This window comes from Primulina eburnea, chromosome 16, assembly GCF_022965805.1.
Source record: "Primulina eburnea isolate SZY01 chromosome 16, ASM2296580v1, whole genome shotgun sequence".
Lineage (NCBI taxonomy): Eukaryota > Viridiplantae > Streptophyta > Magnoliopsida > Lamiales > Gesneriaceae > Primulina > Primulina eburnea.
In genome coordinates, this window is record NC_133116.1 from 5,535,910 (window position 1) to 5,551,139 (window position 15,230).

A 15,230-nucleotide genomic window follows, 5' to 3' on the forward strand; every position below is an offset into this window, starting at 1 on the left:
CTCCGTAGAGAGGGCGAAGATTTTTAATTTACTATTTACGCACGACACAAATAATTAATTTCTTCATAATTACCATTTGATTTAAAAAAAATCAGGGATGTAAACAAGAGCAGGTCCAACACTCTCTAGCTATTGAGTTTGGTTTGATTTTATATATATATAAGCTCAAACTCGAGCTCAATTTAATAAACTCGAATTCGACTCATTTGAAAATTAGAAAGCTCGCAAATAACTCAAGCTCGAACTCGATTCGTTAATAGCTCGTTTATTATATTTACCGAGTAAAACTTGACATCACCTCGTTTAGAAGATTAATTTTCGAGCTCGTTGAACATTCTTAATCAAAATACGAACTAATATGTAAAATTGGAAGTATGAGTTTATCATTTTGTAATGTATAAATGTGATCTCTTTCACTAAAAACACAACACGTGACAACTAATAAACAATATCAGTTGCTAAGGCTGCTGCTGCGAATCGTTGGATGGATTTGGGCGACATGATTACGTTTTCAGGGTCAATATTTTGTTGGTAAGCTTTTGAAAGTGGGAAATTCAGATTGGCTGAGGAGCCCTTGAGGCATAAAAGTGCAGCATCATAAGCTCTAGCGGCTGCCTCTGGTGTAGAATAAGAACCTAACCAGATTCTTGTCTTCTGATTTGGTGCCCTTATCTCAGACACAAATGAGCCCCAACTCCTCATTCTCACTCCTTTGTACTATTCTATAAAACCCAAAAAACTAATCAAGGTTGGGTTATATAAACGAGCTCGTGATCAACTCGATAAAATTGTCGAGATCGGCTCGATAAACTTGACGAACAATCTCGAACAAGTTTTATCAAGTCGAGCTCCGAACAAATCACTAACAACTTGATTAGTGTAAGTCCCCAAAAAACTATCTTCAATTACATATTATACATATATGTTCCACTGGAATGTATAAGCAACAGTTACTTACATTGGAATAACATCAAATGCATCCAAGATATATCATATTTACCAAAGATTTTTGCATCCACGATAATTGATTTAAGACCTATAAAGGTCATAACATGCAAAAGTCTAAAAATTATAACGACATAAATGTTGAACAGAACAAAGAAAATGAGCCAAATACTTACAAATCAATACTCCATAAACCAAATCTTAAAATATAATATATAAACAATGATAATAAACATAATATCAGCCGCAGTATAGGCAATTTATTTACACACAAACGTATACTTCGTCCCTCCCTATTCCAAAATTACAGCACAAAACACAAATAAGAAAATAACTCAGGATTGTATCAGAATGCATATAACCGAAACCGTGAGGTGCAAATGATGTGCGATATATGGAGAGTGATTTAGCTTCTTGGCTCGTGACCGGCCGAATGCGCTACATTTCCCGTGCTCGCTCTAGAATCCGAAACAGCGTCCAACAGGTGATTGATCGCTTTCTCAAAGCTCACAAATCCCATGAACCAAAACTCGTGGCGGTCAATAGTTATAATCTGAATATACTTCTCAGGCGGATTCTGTTTCGTGACCACAGGATTCACACCTTCTATGTTTCCAATGGGTACTGATATCTTATAGTAAGTCCAGGAATCCTGCCCCGATGGAGCTCTGAAAGTTAAGGGACGATCACTGCAGAAGGCGACACGAGCTGTGGAGAGATAGAGGGTTCCCGCGACAGGTCCTGTTGTTGTGGAGAGGTAACAAGCGAATGTCTTCTTCAGCTTCTCATTGGGATCAGCAGAAAAAATCTGCCTGAAAAGTGGCTCAAATCCTCCTCCTGTTATGGCCTTTGCCGTCAAATTAACCTTCCCCCACGCAGTTTCTGATAAAGATGGCCCAGTTTTTACTGCAAACAAGCATAATTAACATGACATCAATCAGAATATCGAATAAGTTCACTAGGCCAAAGGACAACGGAAGAAATTAATTCAATCAATTAAGATTGATGGGAAAATTTGAATTAAAGAAATGAACTCACAATGTTTCCAGATATTGCCTCCTAGGCCTTCTGCCCCGTGACTCCAAGAATTGAACATATTAACAACATATTCATAAGGGCTGTCGGCGGGTTTATTAACAGGGGAATGCACTACGTAAGGCTGTTGGTTATCGTGATACTGTTGGACGGAGCCTTGTGCCTGCCAATGAGCCGCCTGCTGATTGTCCGGGTGAACAGTTGGGGCCGCTGGAGCGCCCATCTCGTGAGTACCCCACTTCTTCACATCTTCCTCCGGTGGTGGTGGTGGCTGTGACTGTGACTGTGGCTGTGGCTGTGGCTGTTGACCATGGTGTGGCTGTGGCGTGGATGAGCCGGAGGTTTCACGATGTTCGAATTCAGTAGCTTTTTGATCTCCCCCCTTCCTGACTTCTCCCCCCGCAGGCAGCGTAGTTTCAGTGGCAGATGAGGCGGTGACTTCACGAGGCTGTGATTCTTTAGCTATGTGATCTTCATTTGAGCTAGCCATGGTCTTAAACTCACAGGGACGGAATCGAGTTCAATGAATATTGGTTTTCTGAGGATCTATGGTGATTATACAACAATACGAATAATCATCGAGACAAAGAAGTTCTATGTTTATATATGTTTCTTGCTTAAGCAGGAAGAAGTTGATACTTAGCCGTGTTAACTTTTCAAACAATTAAATAATAATTAACGATATATGGACCGACACTTCAACATGTACACCTGCTCCAATTGCGGATATGATGAATTCTATATACTGCTAGAGAAACGTACTCGTCACGGAACCATATAGCTGAAAATGTGACACGTATTTAAATACAACGCGATGCCCATACGTGCCGCTGGGTTCTGGATGCCAACCCAGTGGGCTACGTGTATAAAAATATCTTAACTGGGCTCCGCCTCGTATCTGCCTCGAATAGACTGGAAGCTTATCCCCCTTCCAATTTCCAAGAAGAAAATTAGGTGTCATTTCATTTCGTCGTGTTTATATATTTTAACAAATATTGGGTCAAAGTTTGGGCCGTTCTCTTGTGAATTCACACAGCTCCACAATCTGTGAATTATGAGTTACCAGCACGTCCATCATGGTCCCTATTCTCCACCAGGCAAGTTTTCATCTGTGGCTTTGCTAATTAATTATAGCCGTGACATTTAGGATAAAGGTCGGTTAATTTTTTGTGGAATACGGATTGAATTCAGGGTTGCCACATCCGCCGCCGCCGTGGGGACACCCCTCGGCGGAGCCACCACCGCCAGGGTATTTCAGGGAGGGGTACCCACCTCCGCCACCCCCTCCTCCTGGTTATCAGGGCTACTTCAACAATGACTATCCTCCTCCGCTGCCACCTCGGCACAATCATCATCATCATCACCATGAGGACTCTGGCTGCTCTTCATTTCTCAAAGGCTGGTATGTATGCCGTCGTTTATGGAATTTTAATCTGACGGGCACTACGAATTTAAATCTTGATCACCGTTTATATACCCAACCTTAAAATTTTGCTAGATCACTAAATCTCCTTCAATTTTCGTTGTTTCCCTTCCTTTTGGTCGACGCTGAGTATTGGGAGAAGGATGTGTTTGAAAATTTGCTTCTTGTATTTTTGAGTTAGCGTTGCCCTTCTGTTTGTGTTTAGCTGTAAATGGTGAGTAAAATCGATGAGAAAATTGCCCCAAATCAGTGGTTGCTTCAATTCTATTTCCTGTCCTATCATCATCATTCATGTGCTTGTTATTGTCTTTTTAGCTTGATGTCCAAAAAAAATAGGAACAAGTCTGCAGTTATCCCTTCTCTGATCCTTTTTTGAGATACCAAATCAATCTAAACAAAATGGATACCGTCTCCGGTTCGGTAACGTCGATGCTACCTGTGGGGGCTCGGTAATGTCGATGCTACCACAGGTAGTGCCATCACAGGATCTCAGCCATTGATTTTACATGGTGATTAAATTTAGGCATTTGATCACTTCATGGGGTGTATGTGTGTGTAAATCTGGGCCTTCGATCATCTATGGGGCAGTGCCTCACAAGGTAGGGTGAAATGAACCATTCGGTTCTTTGAAAACTTTCTTCTTCTGTCACTATATCTGTCGTATATATTTATGCTTGTTTTATTGTTTATGATGTGATGGGAGGATCTTGTTTGAAATTTGTGTTGCAGTTTGGGCGTTCTTTGTTGCTGTTGTTTATTCGAACAATGCTGCCACTGCTTTTGAGCTAATGGCTTCGTATATAAAATAAGAAATCAAATGAAGCTGAAGATTCGATTCATCAATGAGTTGTCTGTTGTGGAAACACTTCTTTTTACTGATTAAATAATCTATTGTTATGCTCAATCAGCGGGAATTATACCTTCTTGTTTGTTATTATCTCCAAAGTCCGACTATCAAATGCTAGATATATAGAAACTAAAATATGCTGAAAGTTTACTCGGGTTAAAACGGAACAGGCCTGATATTTATGCTCTCTCTCTCTCTCTCTCTCTCTCTCTCTCTCTCTCTCTCACACACAAAAACAAAAACAAAACAATTTGGTGTTGACTTTGGGGTTTATTGATGGACTTGCAGTCCTATCATAATCCCACAGGCATGAATATCACGTTTAGCAACGAGCATAATTCATAAGCATAACAAGATGTGGCCAACGTTCGACGATTGACAATAAGGACGCAAGTCTTCGTCTTACGCCAGGCGCTACACTCGTGACAAAGCCAAGCATAGGCAAAATCCACAAAAATGGTCGCGTATACTTGCATACCATATCTTGATATTGTGGGTTCAAATCTGCTTTGTCGCCTATACTACTGCGTCCCGTATCCTTGTTCTGTTCTTTTAGCTAGGTTAAAAAATGCTTCGTCGAAAAGAAATGTCTTACAAACATATTATTTGGATCGGTCGGTTTCCCGATTTCGGTTTCCCGATTTGCGAAGCAGTGGAGTTAATCATCGGGGGATTATTTTTCGGATTATATCTCGTACGTAGAATGGTGGCTGTTTGAATTATTATCTAAGAGTGGCTAGGAATTAAGTAAAGATAATAAAATGTTACTTTCGAAATTTAATTTACTCGTGTAATTTCTACGACTATGTTTTGTTGAATTAGTTTAATTTATTATTTATCAATTACGCAAAGTCATATTATCACTTCTAATAAAAATGATTAAAATCGTCAAAATTTGAAAAAACATATAATTAAAAATAAAACTTGACAATTTAGAGAACTAAAATCACAAAATAGCAACTACATATATGATATAAATAATATTTCCCCTTTCTTTTACGCAATAACAAAAACAAATTACATTTCTCAAACATTAAAAAGTTGTGTTAATAACAATGCATGTTCTAACTATTTTTCTTGCAAAAGCCTACCCATTTATACCGTCAGACATGAAGAATAGAAAAAAAAAAATTAACAAATTTTTTCAGTAAGTTGTCCTGTTTTCTATTTTTTTTTTCTGACTTGTTAAGAGTTAAGGTTTAGTCTTTCAATTTTGTTTTTGTTTTTTTTTATTTATTTTAGTTCTATTTTTTATAATACTTCTCATAAAATATTGATATAATAGTGAAAATATTGATGTGTTCAATATAATACAAGTACTCTGATGAAATATATCATAAATCAAAAAAAGAAAATTTACATGATTAAGATTAATGATGATGAAAACAGAATAAAACAAGAGTAGGTCTCTTGTGAGAAGGTCTCACGAATCTTTATCTGTTAGATAAGTCAACCATACTGATATTCACACTAAAAATTAATACTTTGAGCATAAAAAATAATACATTGTTATGGATGATCTAAATAAAAAATTTGTCTCACAAAATCTGAAATGTGAGACTGTATCACACAAATTTTTGCCATAAAAACAATTTAAACGAGTAAATGTATTATTTTCCCAATTACGAAGCCATGGAAGGCGTCAGCCACGGGCCTAGTACGTTAATATCCACACGTTGACAATATTCAGACAAATTATAAACATTTGTAAAGAACCAAAAATAATTAATTAGGTGCATCTGTCATATCATTGCTATATAATACTTGGTCAAGAAATGCTAAGATAACAGGTGGTAAAAAATATTATGAATCAAAATCAATTTTCGAAAATAACAAGAAAGGATTATACTTAAATAATTATCCGTCCCCTCTCTAACATTTCTATTTCATCTATAATTTCTGATCTTTTTCACACAAAAATCACTTAAACATAAAAAAATATTATAATATAAATTCAAGATAAATAAATTCATTAGGAGGAATTCGGAGCAGTAGGTCTTTTTCTGGTGTAATAAAGTAGAGGGTGGTGGGTACAGTCAAAGCACCGAAACGGGAGTAATAATAATCACGTGAAATTTTAGTTTTTCATTTATTTAAGCGTAGCGTGGCCGACAATCGAAAGGTTGTGCGATGTGCCCAATCTTCAGGCAACATCCCATGCAAAAAACGAGGTCTCGTACATTATAAACACTTGGCTAATCACATCGACACTTACTAGATCATATTTTATATTTGAGTATGTTTCTTTCGAAAGGATCTGATGGATAATATATGTGCGTTATGTCGATTTGTTTCATACTATTTCAACATAAAAAAATAATACTTTTTACTTAACATGAGTAAAAAAAAAACAATTTTATTTATATATATTTGACACGAGAAAAGTATTTATGTTCATTTATATTTTCTTAAAAGAAAAAATTTCTTTAGAATTCTGTTGAATTGAAATTTAACGAAACTGCCAAAAGTTTAAACCTAAATCTTTATACCAAATAAAGAGACTTTGATATTCTTTGGTCTTCGCCAAGTTGCCAACAAATCATAACTTTAAATATAAAAAGCATCATGTTTTAAAAATTGTTACAATCAATTAGTATAAATAATATTTACAAAGTTACTAATCTTAATATAATCTCTAGTCAAAAACTTGTGTGAGACGGTCTCACATGTCGTATTTTGTGAGATATATATCTTATTTGGGTCCTCTATGAAAAAATATTATTTTTTATGTTAACAGTACTGCTTTTTATTGTGAATATCGGTTGGGTTGACCCGTCTCACAAATAAAGATTCGTAAGACCGTCTTATAAGAAACTTACTCTAATCTCTAATATTCACAATAAAATCAATTAAACAGTCGGTTCGGATACTATATCGAGTAGGACCGAACTCATTACAGTAAAAGCTCTCTTCTTATATATATATATATATATATATATTTTTTTTTTGCAAAGGATAAAATCTATTTTTTTAAAGAAAAAACAGGACTTAAAATCGAGTGGATAATCCCAAAATGAAGAGTCAAATTATGTGAAGTAGTAGGTTAGGATTGCCCCACAACTGCTATTACGCAAAATGTTGTGTAAACTCGGTTCCTCGCCCTCATGAATTACGTGCTTCTATATACTACTGCACTCGACAGGTCTGGAACAGACCCCACCACCAGTATCATTCATAGCCATAAATACACGCTGGGACTTCACTTCTGATCAACCAAACCAAAGAATCAAACATAGTTAGCTAGCTATACATGGCAAAATCGGGCCTCGAACTCGATTTCTTAAACACGGGCAAACGCTCCGATACTCGCACTTTCGAAAGGAAAACCAGCTTTCGTGGTTCGAATATGATCTCTATTCGTAGTTTCATGTGTGAAAATATTCTATATTTAGTTCAGTTCGTGTCTTGATATATATATGGTATGTGTTTTCCAGAAATACAAGGTCTGATATCAAAGATAAATCCAGAGGTACTGAAGAGTGTGATTGCTAATGGACGTCTGGATGCCAAGAAATCAACGCTTTGTATTCCTCCGACTACTACTCCGATGTCGGAGGCAAAACGTAACAGCCCTTCGTCGCCAGTTTGCGATCCTACTCTAAGGTATACAAAACAATTCGAGCATCAATATATACAAACCTCCTAAATGAAAAATATACTGTTTACGAAACATGAAACCCTTGTTTCCCTCTTTTCTGTTGCTTTTGGGTGTGTATAGGCTGAGTACTTGGTTTGGAGAAAAAACTGAAACTGCCCCGATGACGATTTTCTACGACGGAAAGGTTGCTGTTTTTGAGGTGTCTCCACATAAGGTTTGTTCTTCTTCTTCTTCTTCTTGTTCCTTCCAAAATCTTTAGAATATCTTGTAAATGAATGAACTGTGCGTTCAGGCACAAGATATTATGAAACTTGCTGCGGAAGATGGGCTCCATAAATCTGCTGAATCCTCCGAATCTACACCGACTGCACAATATCTCCTAAACTCTCTCAACGGTGGTATGTTTCAGTAATAATAATTCAGACTTTTTTTTTATCTTTATTAAAAACTTTGAATATTAAAAGGCATTTTCATAATGGTGCTTGTTTACATAGATTTGCCCATTCCAAGGAGAAAATCACTGCAGAGCTTTCTGGAGAAACGCAAAGAGAGGTAACTACACACACGTGTGTGTGTATATATATATAGATTCAAGCAAGTTTGATTTTTTTTTAAAAAATCTAAACGTACGAATCCTGAAATATTTTGGCAGAATAAATTGGAACATTATGTGTAAAACTTGTAGTGTGATGGGGAAAAGAAACAATTTTATTTAATCTGATTATTATTAATTAATTAATTCCAGCTTTAATTTGGACTAGGCATGCACCATTGTACCACCATGGCAGTAAGTCTTTTTTTTTTCATGGAAGATTTGGTTTATACAATAGCTCTCTGTCTCTCTATCTACTTATTTGTCACGATTGTTTCTCTAGTAAATGACTAAATATACTTATTTTTGTAATTGATATCTGTATTCTACCAACAAAACCGGGTTCTAGCTAGACATCTTGAATTGGGTAATGTCGATATGCTACCTGTGAGGGCAGTGCCCTCACAGGATCTCAGCCATTGATTTTACATTGTGATTAAATTTAGGCTTTTGATCACTTCATGGGGTGTATGTGTGTATAAATCTGGGCCTTTGATCACCTCATGGGGACAGTGCCTCACAAGGTAGGGTGAAATGAACCCTTGAATTGGCTCTTGCTCCTCCTATATTTTTGTGAGTGAAAACCTTAATTATCACCTATTTTTCGACTAAAAGATCGTTTACGATCGAAACACGTACGCGAGATTTAATCATTTTTTTTTACAAAAACGGAGACGAGATATATCAGAAATTTGAATCATTCTTTATTTAACCATACATTGGGTGTGTGGCCCAGATATTTTGTCGAGTTCAATTCGAAATTAACCTCGGGTGAATTTCATCAAATAGAGCATGAAACGTACAAGATGATGTTGGATTTTATGTCTTATACAAGTTATTTGGCATTTAAAGTTGATGAATGCTAGTGGATAAAATTGATTTGAAGTGAAATTATTTGTTACATAATATGGTAATTTTATATCTTTTTTTTTTCTTGTCGAATAATTTGTAGGCTGGTAAAAGAATCCCCGTATTGGTGCGTGTCTGGCAGAAGGAGGTTAGCAGAATAAATATTGCGCCGAGAAATTGTACTTTTAGGTGGGACGGTTATATAATAGTATTTAGTAATGATCCATGGTTCATAGAAGCGTGTCACGACTTAAGACGAAGCACGTTTTTATGCTTTACTTTGGGTACGACTTTACTTTCGTCGCAATTTCCTCTTATGTTTTTGTTTGCGTCAAGTTATGGTCTGCTCTTTTGCATGGATTAGTTATGTGTAACAGGTAATATTGGAGACTTGATAGTGCGATTTTATCTGTGCTTGTTATATTTTTTGGAAATTATTCTCTCGAATAGACGGTTTGCGTTAGTAGAATATGTGAATATTTAATCAACAGTAAGAAATTCGATTCCTCGTATAACATTTTCTTGGACAAGCATGTTATTCATGGTTTCTCCAATATAGTTTACTTGATTAGTGTTATTTACATGTTATTGTGTTAGTCGACGATTGTGCATCGAAAGATAACATCTGATTGTTTCTCAAGTCATCCACAAAAATGTGAAATTATTAATGCTGGCAGCACACACACTGAATGGAAGCATGTTCCTGAGAATTGGAATATCTGGACAAAAATAGCAAAAAATAATTTTTAATTAAACTATGGAACAAAAATATGTATCGAGTTCAAAATTTCTTGCGAGGTTTTTTTAATAATAATAAAAAAAAATCAAACCGATTTTTCCTATGCAGTAGGCTATTATTATTATTTTTTAAAAATGGTGTAGATCAGTTTGCGGTTTCTTGGTGAATAATAAATTACTAGAATGCAAAATGTTACAACATATATTATTTCAATTACTATTTAGCTACACAAAAATAATAAAAAAATACCAACATAAGCAAATTAAAACAATAATGTTTATAAGAAATTAATTTAATAAAAATAACCTATCGAAAACCATAATTTCAAATTAAAGTAAGATAATGAATGTGTTGTTTACATATCTTTTAAATATTAAAGCACGCGGTTACGGGCCGGGCCAGCATGGTGCGGTTTTTGACAAAATAAAATGACCGCTTCACAATATACTGTGTGGTTTATTTATTTTTTTAATCACGATTTTTTGAAAATAAATAATAAATTTCCAGTTAAATAATAAAAATAAAATGACAGCATGGGAGGATTTTATTGATTGATTGATAAATAACAAATAATATTAGAAAGTAGAAACAATAAATCTGCCACGAACTAAATTATCCCGATTAATTTTGAGTTTTATAAATTAAATGTAATATCTTATTTTAAAATAAAAATAAAAATTAATATTATTTTGTAATTGTTGACTCAAAAAAAGGTGAATGAAAAATATCTTCGGTGCTTTAGGACAACTAGTAATCGGATGCTGAAGCTTTAAAACATGGGAGAATTGACCAAGTCACGGGCTTGTGTATGAGCCATGACGCCACGGACAAGATCGTGCAAAAACCAGCATCAGCTGCTGGGAGGATGGGACAGAATCAAGGCGGAAGAACTAGATGATGACAGCTCAACTCATATAGGACGAACACTTGCAAGCATTTTAGCTTTCATATTTCTGTATATTTGTTCATATTTTTCAATTTAATTTCCGGCTTTCAAATTTCTTTCGTTTTTTTACGAAAAAAATTTTGTTTTATAATTTAGATATAAGAGACTATATCAAGATAAAGTTGCCTCATTTCTAATTTTTCGTCTATGTATTTTTATTACTAAAAATAAATTTTTTTATGGGGTTCGGAGTCTCATTCTCTGTTTCGTAAATCACGTCTCGCTGTACAACACACAACCCACAAGAATAGAACCCCACCCACCACCATCCATATAACCACTGCGTTTCGTCTCTAAAAAAATCACCACTGCTGGCACTGGGACTTCTCATCAATCCAAGCTAATAAGCAAGCAATAAGCTATATGGCAAAATCAGGCCTCGAACTAGATCTCTTGAACATGGACAAATCCTCCCACTCTCCCACTTTCGATCGAAAAAGAAGCTTTCGTGGTAAGATCTATTCGAAGTTTCATATACTTCTGCATGTACTATAATTTAATTACCTCTTATGTTTATAAACAATACGGATTTCAGATATACAAGGTCTGATATCGAAGATAAATCCAGAGGTACTGAAGAGTGTGATTGCCAATGGATGTGTGCCGGATTCGAAGAAATCATCGCTTTGTATTCCTCCGGAGACGCAACAAAACGTTCCCTCGGTTCCAGTTTGTGATCCTACTCTAAGGTATTCAGCACTACAAAATAAAAACGTGGGTTTAATTTCCTTCGATTCAAGCATCGACATATATTCGAAACAATTTTGTTGCTTTTTGGTTGTGTATAGGCTGAGTAATTGGCGTGGAGAAAATGATGAAACTGCTCCGATGACGATTTTCTACAACGGAACGGTTGCCGTTTTCGATGTTTCTTCCCATAAGGTTTTTAATTTCTTCTTCTTTCTCCCAATATTCTTGTCCCAGATCTTTTGTGTGTTTGAACTTGTTGATCAGTGAAGCGTGTGTGCAGGCACAAGATATCCTGAAACTTGCCGAGGAAGGTGGGCTCCCAAAATCTGCTGAATGCTCCGAATCTAAACAGACTGCACAATATCTCCTACATGCTCTCAACGGAGGTTTGTTTGTTTGGATAATTATTATTATTGGATATTAATTCCATTTTTCACTCTGGTTCGTCTTGATTTAGATTTGCCGATCGCAAGGAGGAAATCACTCCATAGCTTTCTGGAAAAGCGGAAAGAAAGGTACTGCATTGGTACACGTAGTATTTTTTTTATTAAATATATCTTTTTATTATTAAATATATTAACTTTTTATCATTAAAATAATCACTTGTCACTTTAAACGAGAAATTTGTCATTTTTTCAGTGGCATTCTTAATCTACCTGGCAAAAAATACTATGTTTAATTTTAAGACGAAGCTTATGTTCTCTTTCTAAGCAAAGTGTTTTTTTTAAAAAAATAATTTTATATTCATTTGGATGAGATTTTTAGTACCTTAAAAAACACTTGATCCATCTAACACTTATAATACTGTTCTAAACAAATGTTTAAAAAACACTTACTTCATTTTATAATTTTCAAAAAAAATTTCTTTTTATCTATGCATCTAAATACAAATATATCACAACTTTACTAAAAAAAGAAATACTTTTAAAAGTTTAACTTAAGAAAACACTTTTGAAACAAAATACTTATAACCAAAATAACTCAAGGCAAGTTTAAAACCTATGTGAGACGATCTCACATGTCATATTTTGTGAGACAGCTCTCTTATTTAGGTCATTCATGAAAAAATATTACTTTTTAGGTTAGAAATTTTACTTTTTATCGTGAATATCGGTAGGGTTCTCGTCTCACAAATAAAGATTTTTGAGTCGATTCGTCTCGCAAATAAAAATTCGTGAGACAATATCAAAAGAAACCTATTCTCCTGATAAATGTATTCGGGCTTTCTTATTATTTTTTATCTGAAATAGTTCAGAAACCTTTGCCAGAAGACAATCAATCATTAATGTATTGTTTTTGCTTTAAAAAAAAGTGATCATAGATTTTTTTTTTTACAAAGTTTCGTTACTTTAAATTTTTTTTTAAAATATTTGCAATAATTACTTAAATAATTCTTTTTTTCTAGTTGATATTTGTAGTCTTCCAGCAACCCACGTTTTTAGGATTTATATATATGTGAATGAAAAAACACGTGCCTTTACTTTGATCAACCTTTTTTTTTTGACGAAAAAATTATATAGAAATTCCTTGTGTGCGACTTCGTCATTTGACCTCTGATTTCGTGCTTTGAATGAATACTAACACGACCCTACATCCGTTTGAATGAATATCAAAATTAATCCTTCGGAACTTTAAGTGTAAATTAAATCTTTTTCTTTCCCAATGTTTTGTTTTTTTATTTTTTCTGGCTATAACATTTAAATTATCCAAACGAAGAAAATAGCTTCTTATTTTTTAAACCCCTTTTATCCAAATTCATGTCGTTTTATCTTTTGTTTTGGTGGCCTGATTGAGTAGCAGTTGAAGTTGGTTGCTAATTTTAAATGACATTTCATTATGATTTTCACGTGATATGGTAAATAATTTATTGAAGAATTTAGACTTTTACATTTTTATGAAAGATGATATATATTTCGAAGATCTAAAACTTAACAATTATAGGAGGAAAAATACTTCAAAGATAACATAACATAATCCAGAATTACTGTTTTCTTATGCACCTCGCATTTAAGTTGTATCCATGCCACCAGTGATTTGGCCTAGTTGCACCTACCCCTCTCCTATTGTAATAAAAAAAAAGTTGTTGCTTCCATGTATAAAAAAATTGATTAAATAGATGAAAAAAACTAATTTTGATATTAGCAATGGATAGAGAACTAAAAGTAACGATATATAGATGATTATAGTACTAATTTTGATTTAAATAGATAAATTTCCAACTAAAGTTGATCCAAGCAAATAATAAAAATAATAAATAATCAAAAGGCCTGCTCATCATGTTTATATGATCTCACGGTTCGTAATTTGTGAAACAGATCTCTTATTTGAGTTATCCATGAAAAATTATTATTCTTTTGTTAATATAGATAAGATTGACATCAATTAATTTGTGGAATTATTTGTAGACTGATAATGGAATCCCCATATTTGTGGCCTACGAATGGTACAAACCCCCGCAAAAGCAGCGAGCCTGAGAATTTCCAGGAAAGGCGGTAACTGCTTAGTAGTTGCTAATGGTCCATTATTTCTTAGAAGCACGTTTTTATGCTTTACTTTGTGTGCGACTTTTCTACTTCCGTCGCAGTTTCCTCTTAGGTTTTTGTTTGCGTCAAGGAATGATCCGCCTTTTCATGGATTAGTTGTGTATACAAAGGGGAAAATAATTTCTTCGGTTCATCAATTTGTCAAATTTTGGATTTTTACACTTTTCAAAGTTTGTATTTTCCTACAGTAACTTTTAATTTTTTTTATTATTTGTTTCAATTGCTGACGTGATATTTGATATATGGTACATGGCTATACAAATTTGAGATGATATTGTAGAGATAATGTTCATTTTTTTTATTTTATAATATTAATTTTTTATTTGATTAAAAAATATAAATATAAATAAGAATAAATAAAAATTGCAAATAATTTTAAAAAATGAAGTTACGTTTAATTATTATGGAATAAGATACGCTAAAGAAAATAAAGTTTTTTTAGAAAAATTAAAGATCATAATTCCGATCAATATTTTTTTAAAATTTTTTCACTAATTGTTTAAATATTTTAAAAAAGATCAATACAAAAGATCGATTGCAGGCCACAGAGATTTCCAAAGTCCAATTAAATAAACATGTAAATCAATACCAACGGCCCAATTGTGAAACAAAGGCTCTCACATTTAGACCCGTGGTAAAATTTTAAGCATGGTAAAAGAAAAGTCACAAACTGATTATAGAGTGAAATGATTTGATCATCAAATGTTAAAAACACTTTCAATCAAGGCAAAAACTTGTGTAAGACGTTTTTATGGGTCGTATTTTGTAAGACATATTTCGTATTTGGGTCATCCATGAAAAATTAATACATTTTATGCTAAGAATATTACCTTTTATTATGAATATCGATAGGGTTGACCCGTCTCAATGATACAAATTAATGATACCATCTCACAAGAGACCTACTCTTTAATCAATCCAAAGCAAAAAACAAATATTCCTACATTTTTATCTCGCATTTACTCAAAAAACAATTTACCGATTCAACCATCTGCGACACGAAGAAATCCGGTCGAATGGTTT

The 15,230-nt window shown here is 34.1% G+C and overlaps 4 protein-coding genes across 6 annotated transcripts; 3 read left to right on the forward strand and 1 right to left on the reverse strand.

Moving 5' to 3' along the window:
• Positions 1–1,135: 1,135 nt before the first annotated feature.
• LOC140816225 (GEM-like protein 5) lies at positions 1,136–2,672 on the reverse strand. The gene is made up of 2 exons (XM_073175333.1): positions 1,984–2,672; positions 1,136–1,851 (listed from the first exon to the last, which is right to left on the reverse strand). The coding sequence occupies exons 1-2, from the start codon at positions 2,468–2,470 to the stop codon at positions 1,352–1,354; spliced, it is 987 nt and encodes a 328-aa protein (XP_073031434.1). The 5' UTR covers positions 2,471–2,672; the 3' UTR covers positions 1,136–1,351.
• Positions 2,673–2,907: 235 nt separating this feature from the next.
• LOC140816227 (uncharacterized) lies at positions 2,908–4,307 on the forward strand. Of its 2 annotated transcripts, none has more exons than XM_073175338.1 (3): positions 2,908–3,077; positions 3,172–3,382; positions 3,740–4,225. In XM_073175338.1, the coding sequence occupies exons 1-3, from the start codon at positions 3,035–3,037 to the stop codon at positions 3,777–3,779; spliced, it is 294 nt and encodes a 97-aa protein (XP_073031439.1). In that variant the 5' UTR covers positions 2,908–3,034; the 3' UTR covers positions 3,780–4,225. The 2 variants fall into 2 exon arrangements, with proteins under 2 accessions (XP_073031439.1, XP_073031438.1); XM_073175337.1 differs by having other exon boundaries at positions 2,920–3,077; positions 4,133–4,307.
• Positions 4,308–7,389: 3,082 nt separating this feature from the next.
• Positions 7,390–9,843, forward strand: LOC140816226 (protein TIFY 9-like). 2 transcript variants are annotated; one of them, XM_073175335.1, is made up of 7 exons: positions 7,390–7,588; positions 7,685–7,853; positions 7,969–8,062; positions 8,141–8,246; positions 8,343–8,400; positions 8,594–8,635; positions 9,393–9,843. In XM_073175335.1, the coding sequence occupies exons 1-6, from the start codon at positions 7,501–7,503 to the stop codon at positions 8,607–8,609; spliced, it is 531 nt and encodes a 176-aa protein (XP_073031436.1). In that variant the 5' UTR covers positions 7,390–7,500; the 3' UTR covers positions 8,610–8,635; positions 9,393–9,843. The 2 variants fall into 2 exon arrangements, with proteins under 2 accessions (XP_073031436.1, XP_073031435.1); XM_073175334.1 differs by lacking the exon at positions 8,594–8,635.
• Positions 9,844–11,183: 1,340 nt separating this feature from the next.
• LOC140816648 (protein TIFY 9-like) lies at positions 11,184–14,404 on the forward strand. The gene is made up of 6 exons (XM_073176039.1): positions 11,184–11,425; positions 11,510–11,663; positions 11,763–11,856; positions 11,945–12,050; positions 12,122–12,179; positions 14,070–14,404. Exons 1-6 carry the CDS (start codon positions 11,338–11,340, stop codon positions 14,158–14,160), a joined length of 591 nt encoding a protein of 196 aa, XP_073032140.1. The 5' UTR covers positions 11,184–11,337; the 3' UTR covers positions 14,161–14,404.
• Positions 14,405–15,230: the final 826 nt, after the last annotated feature.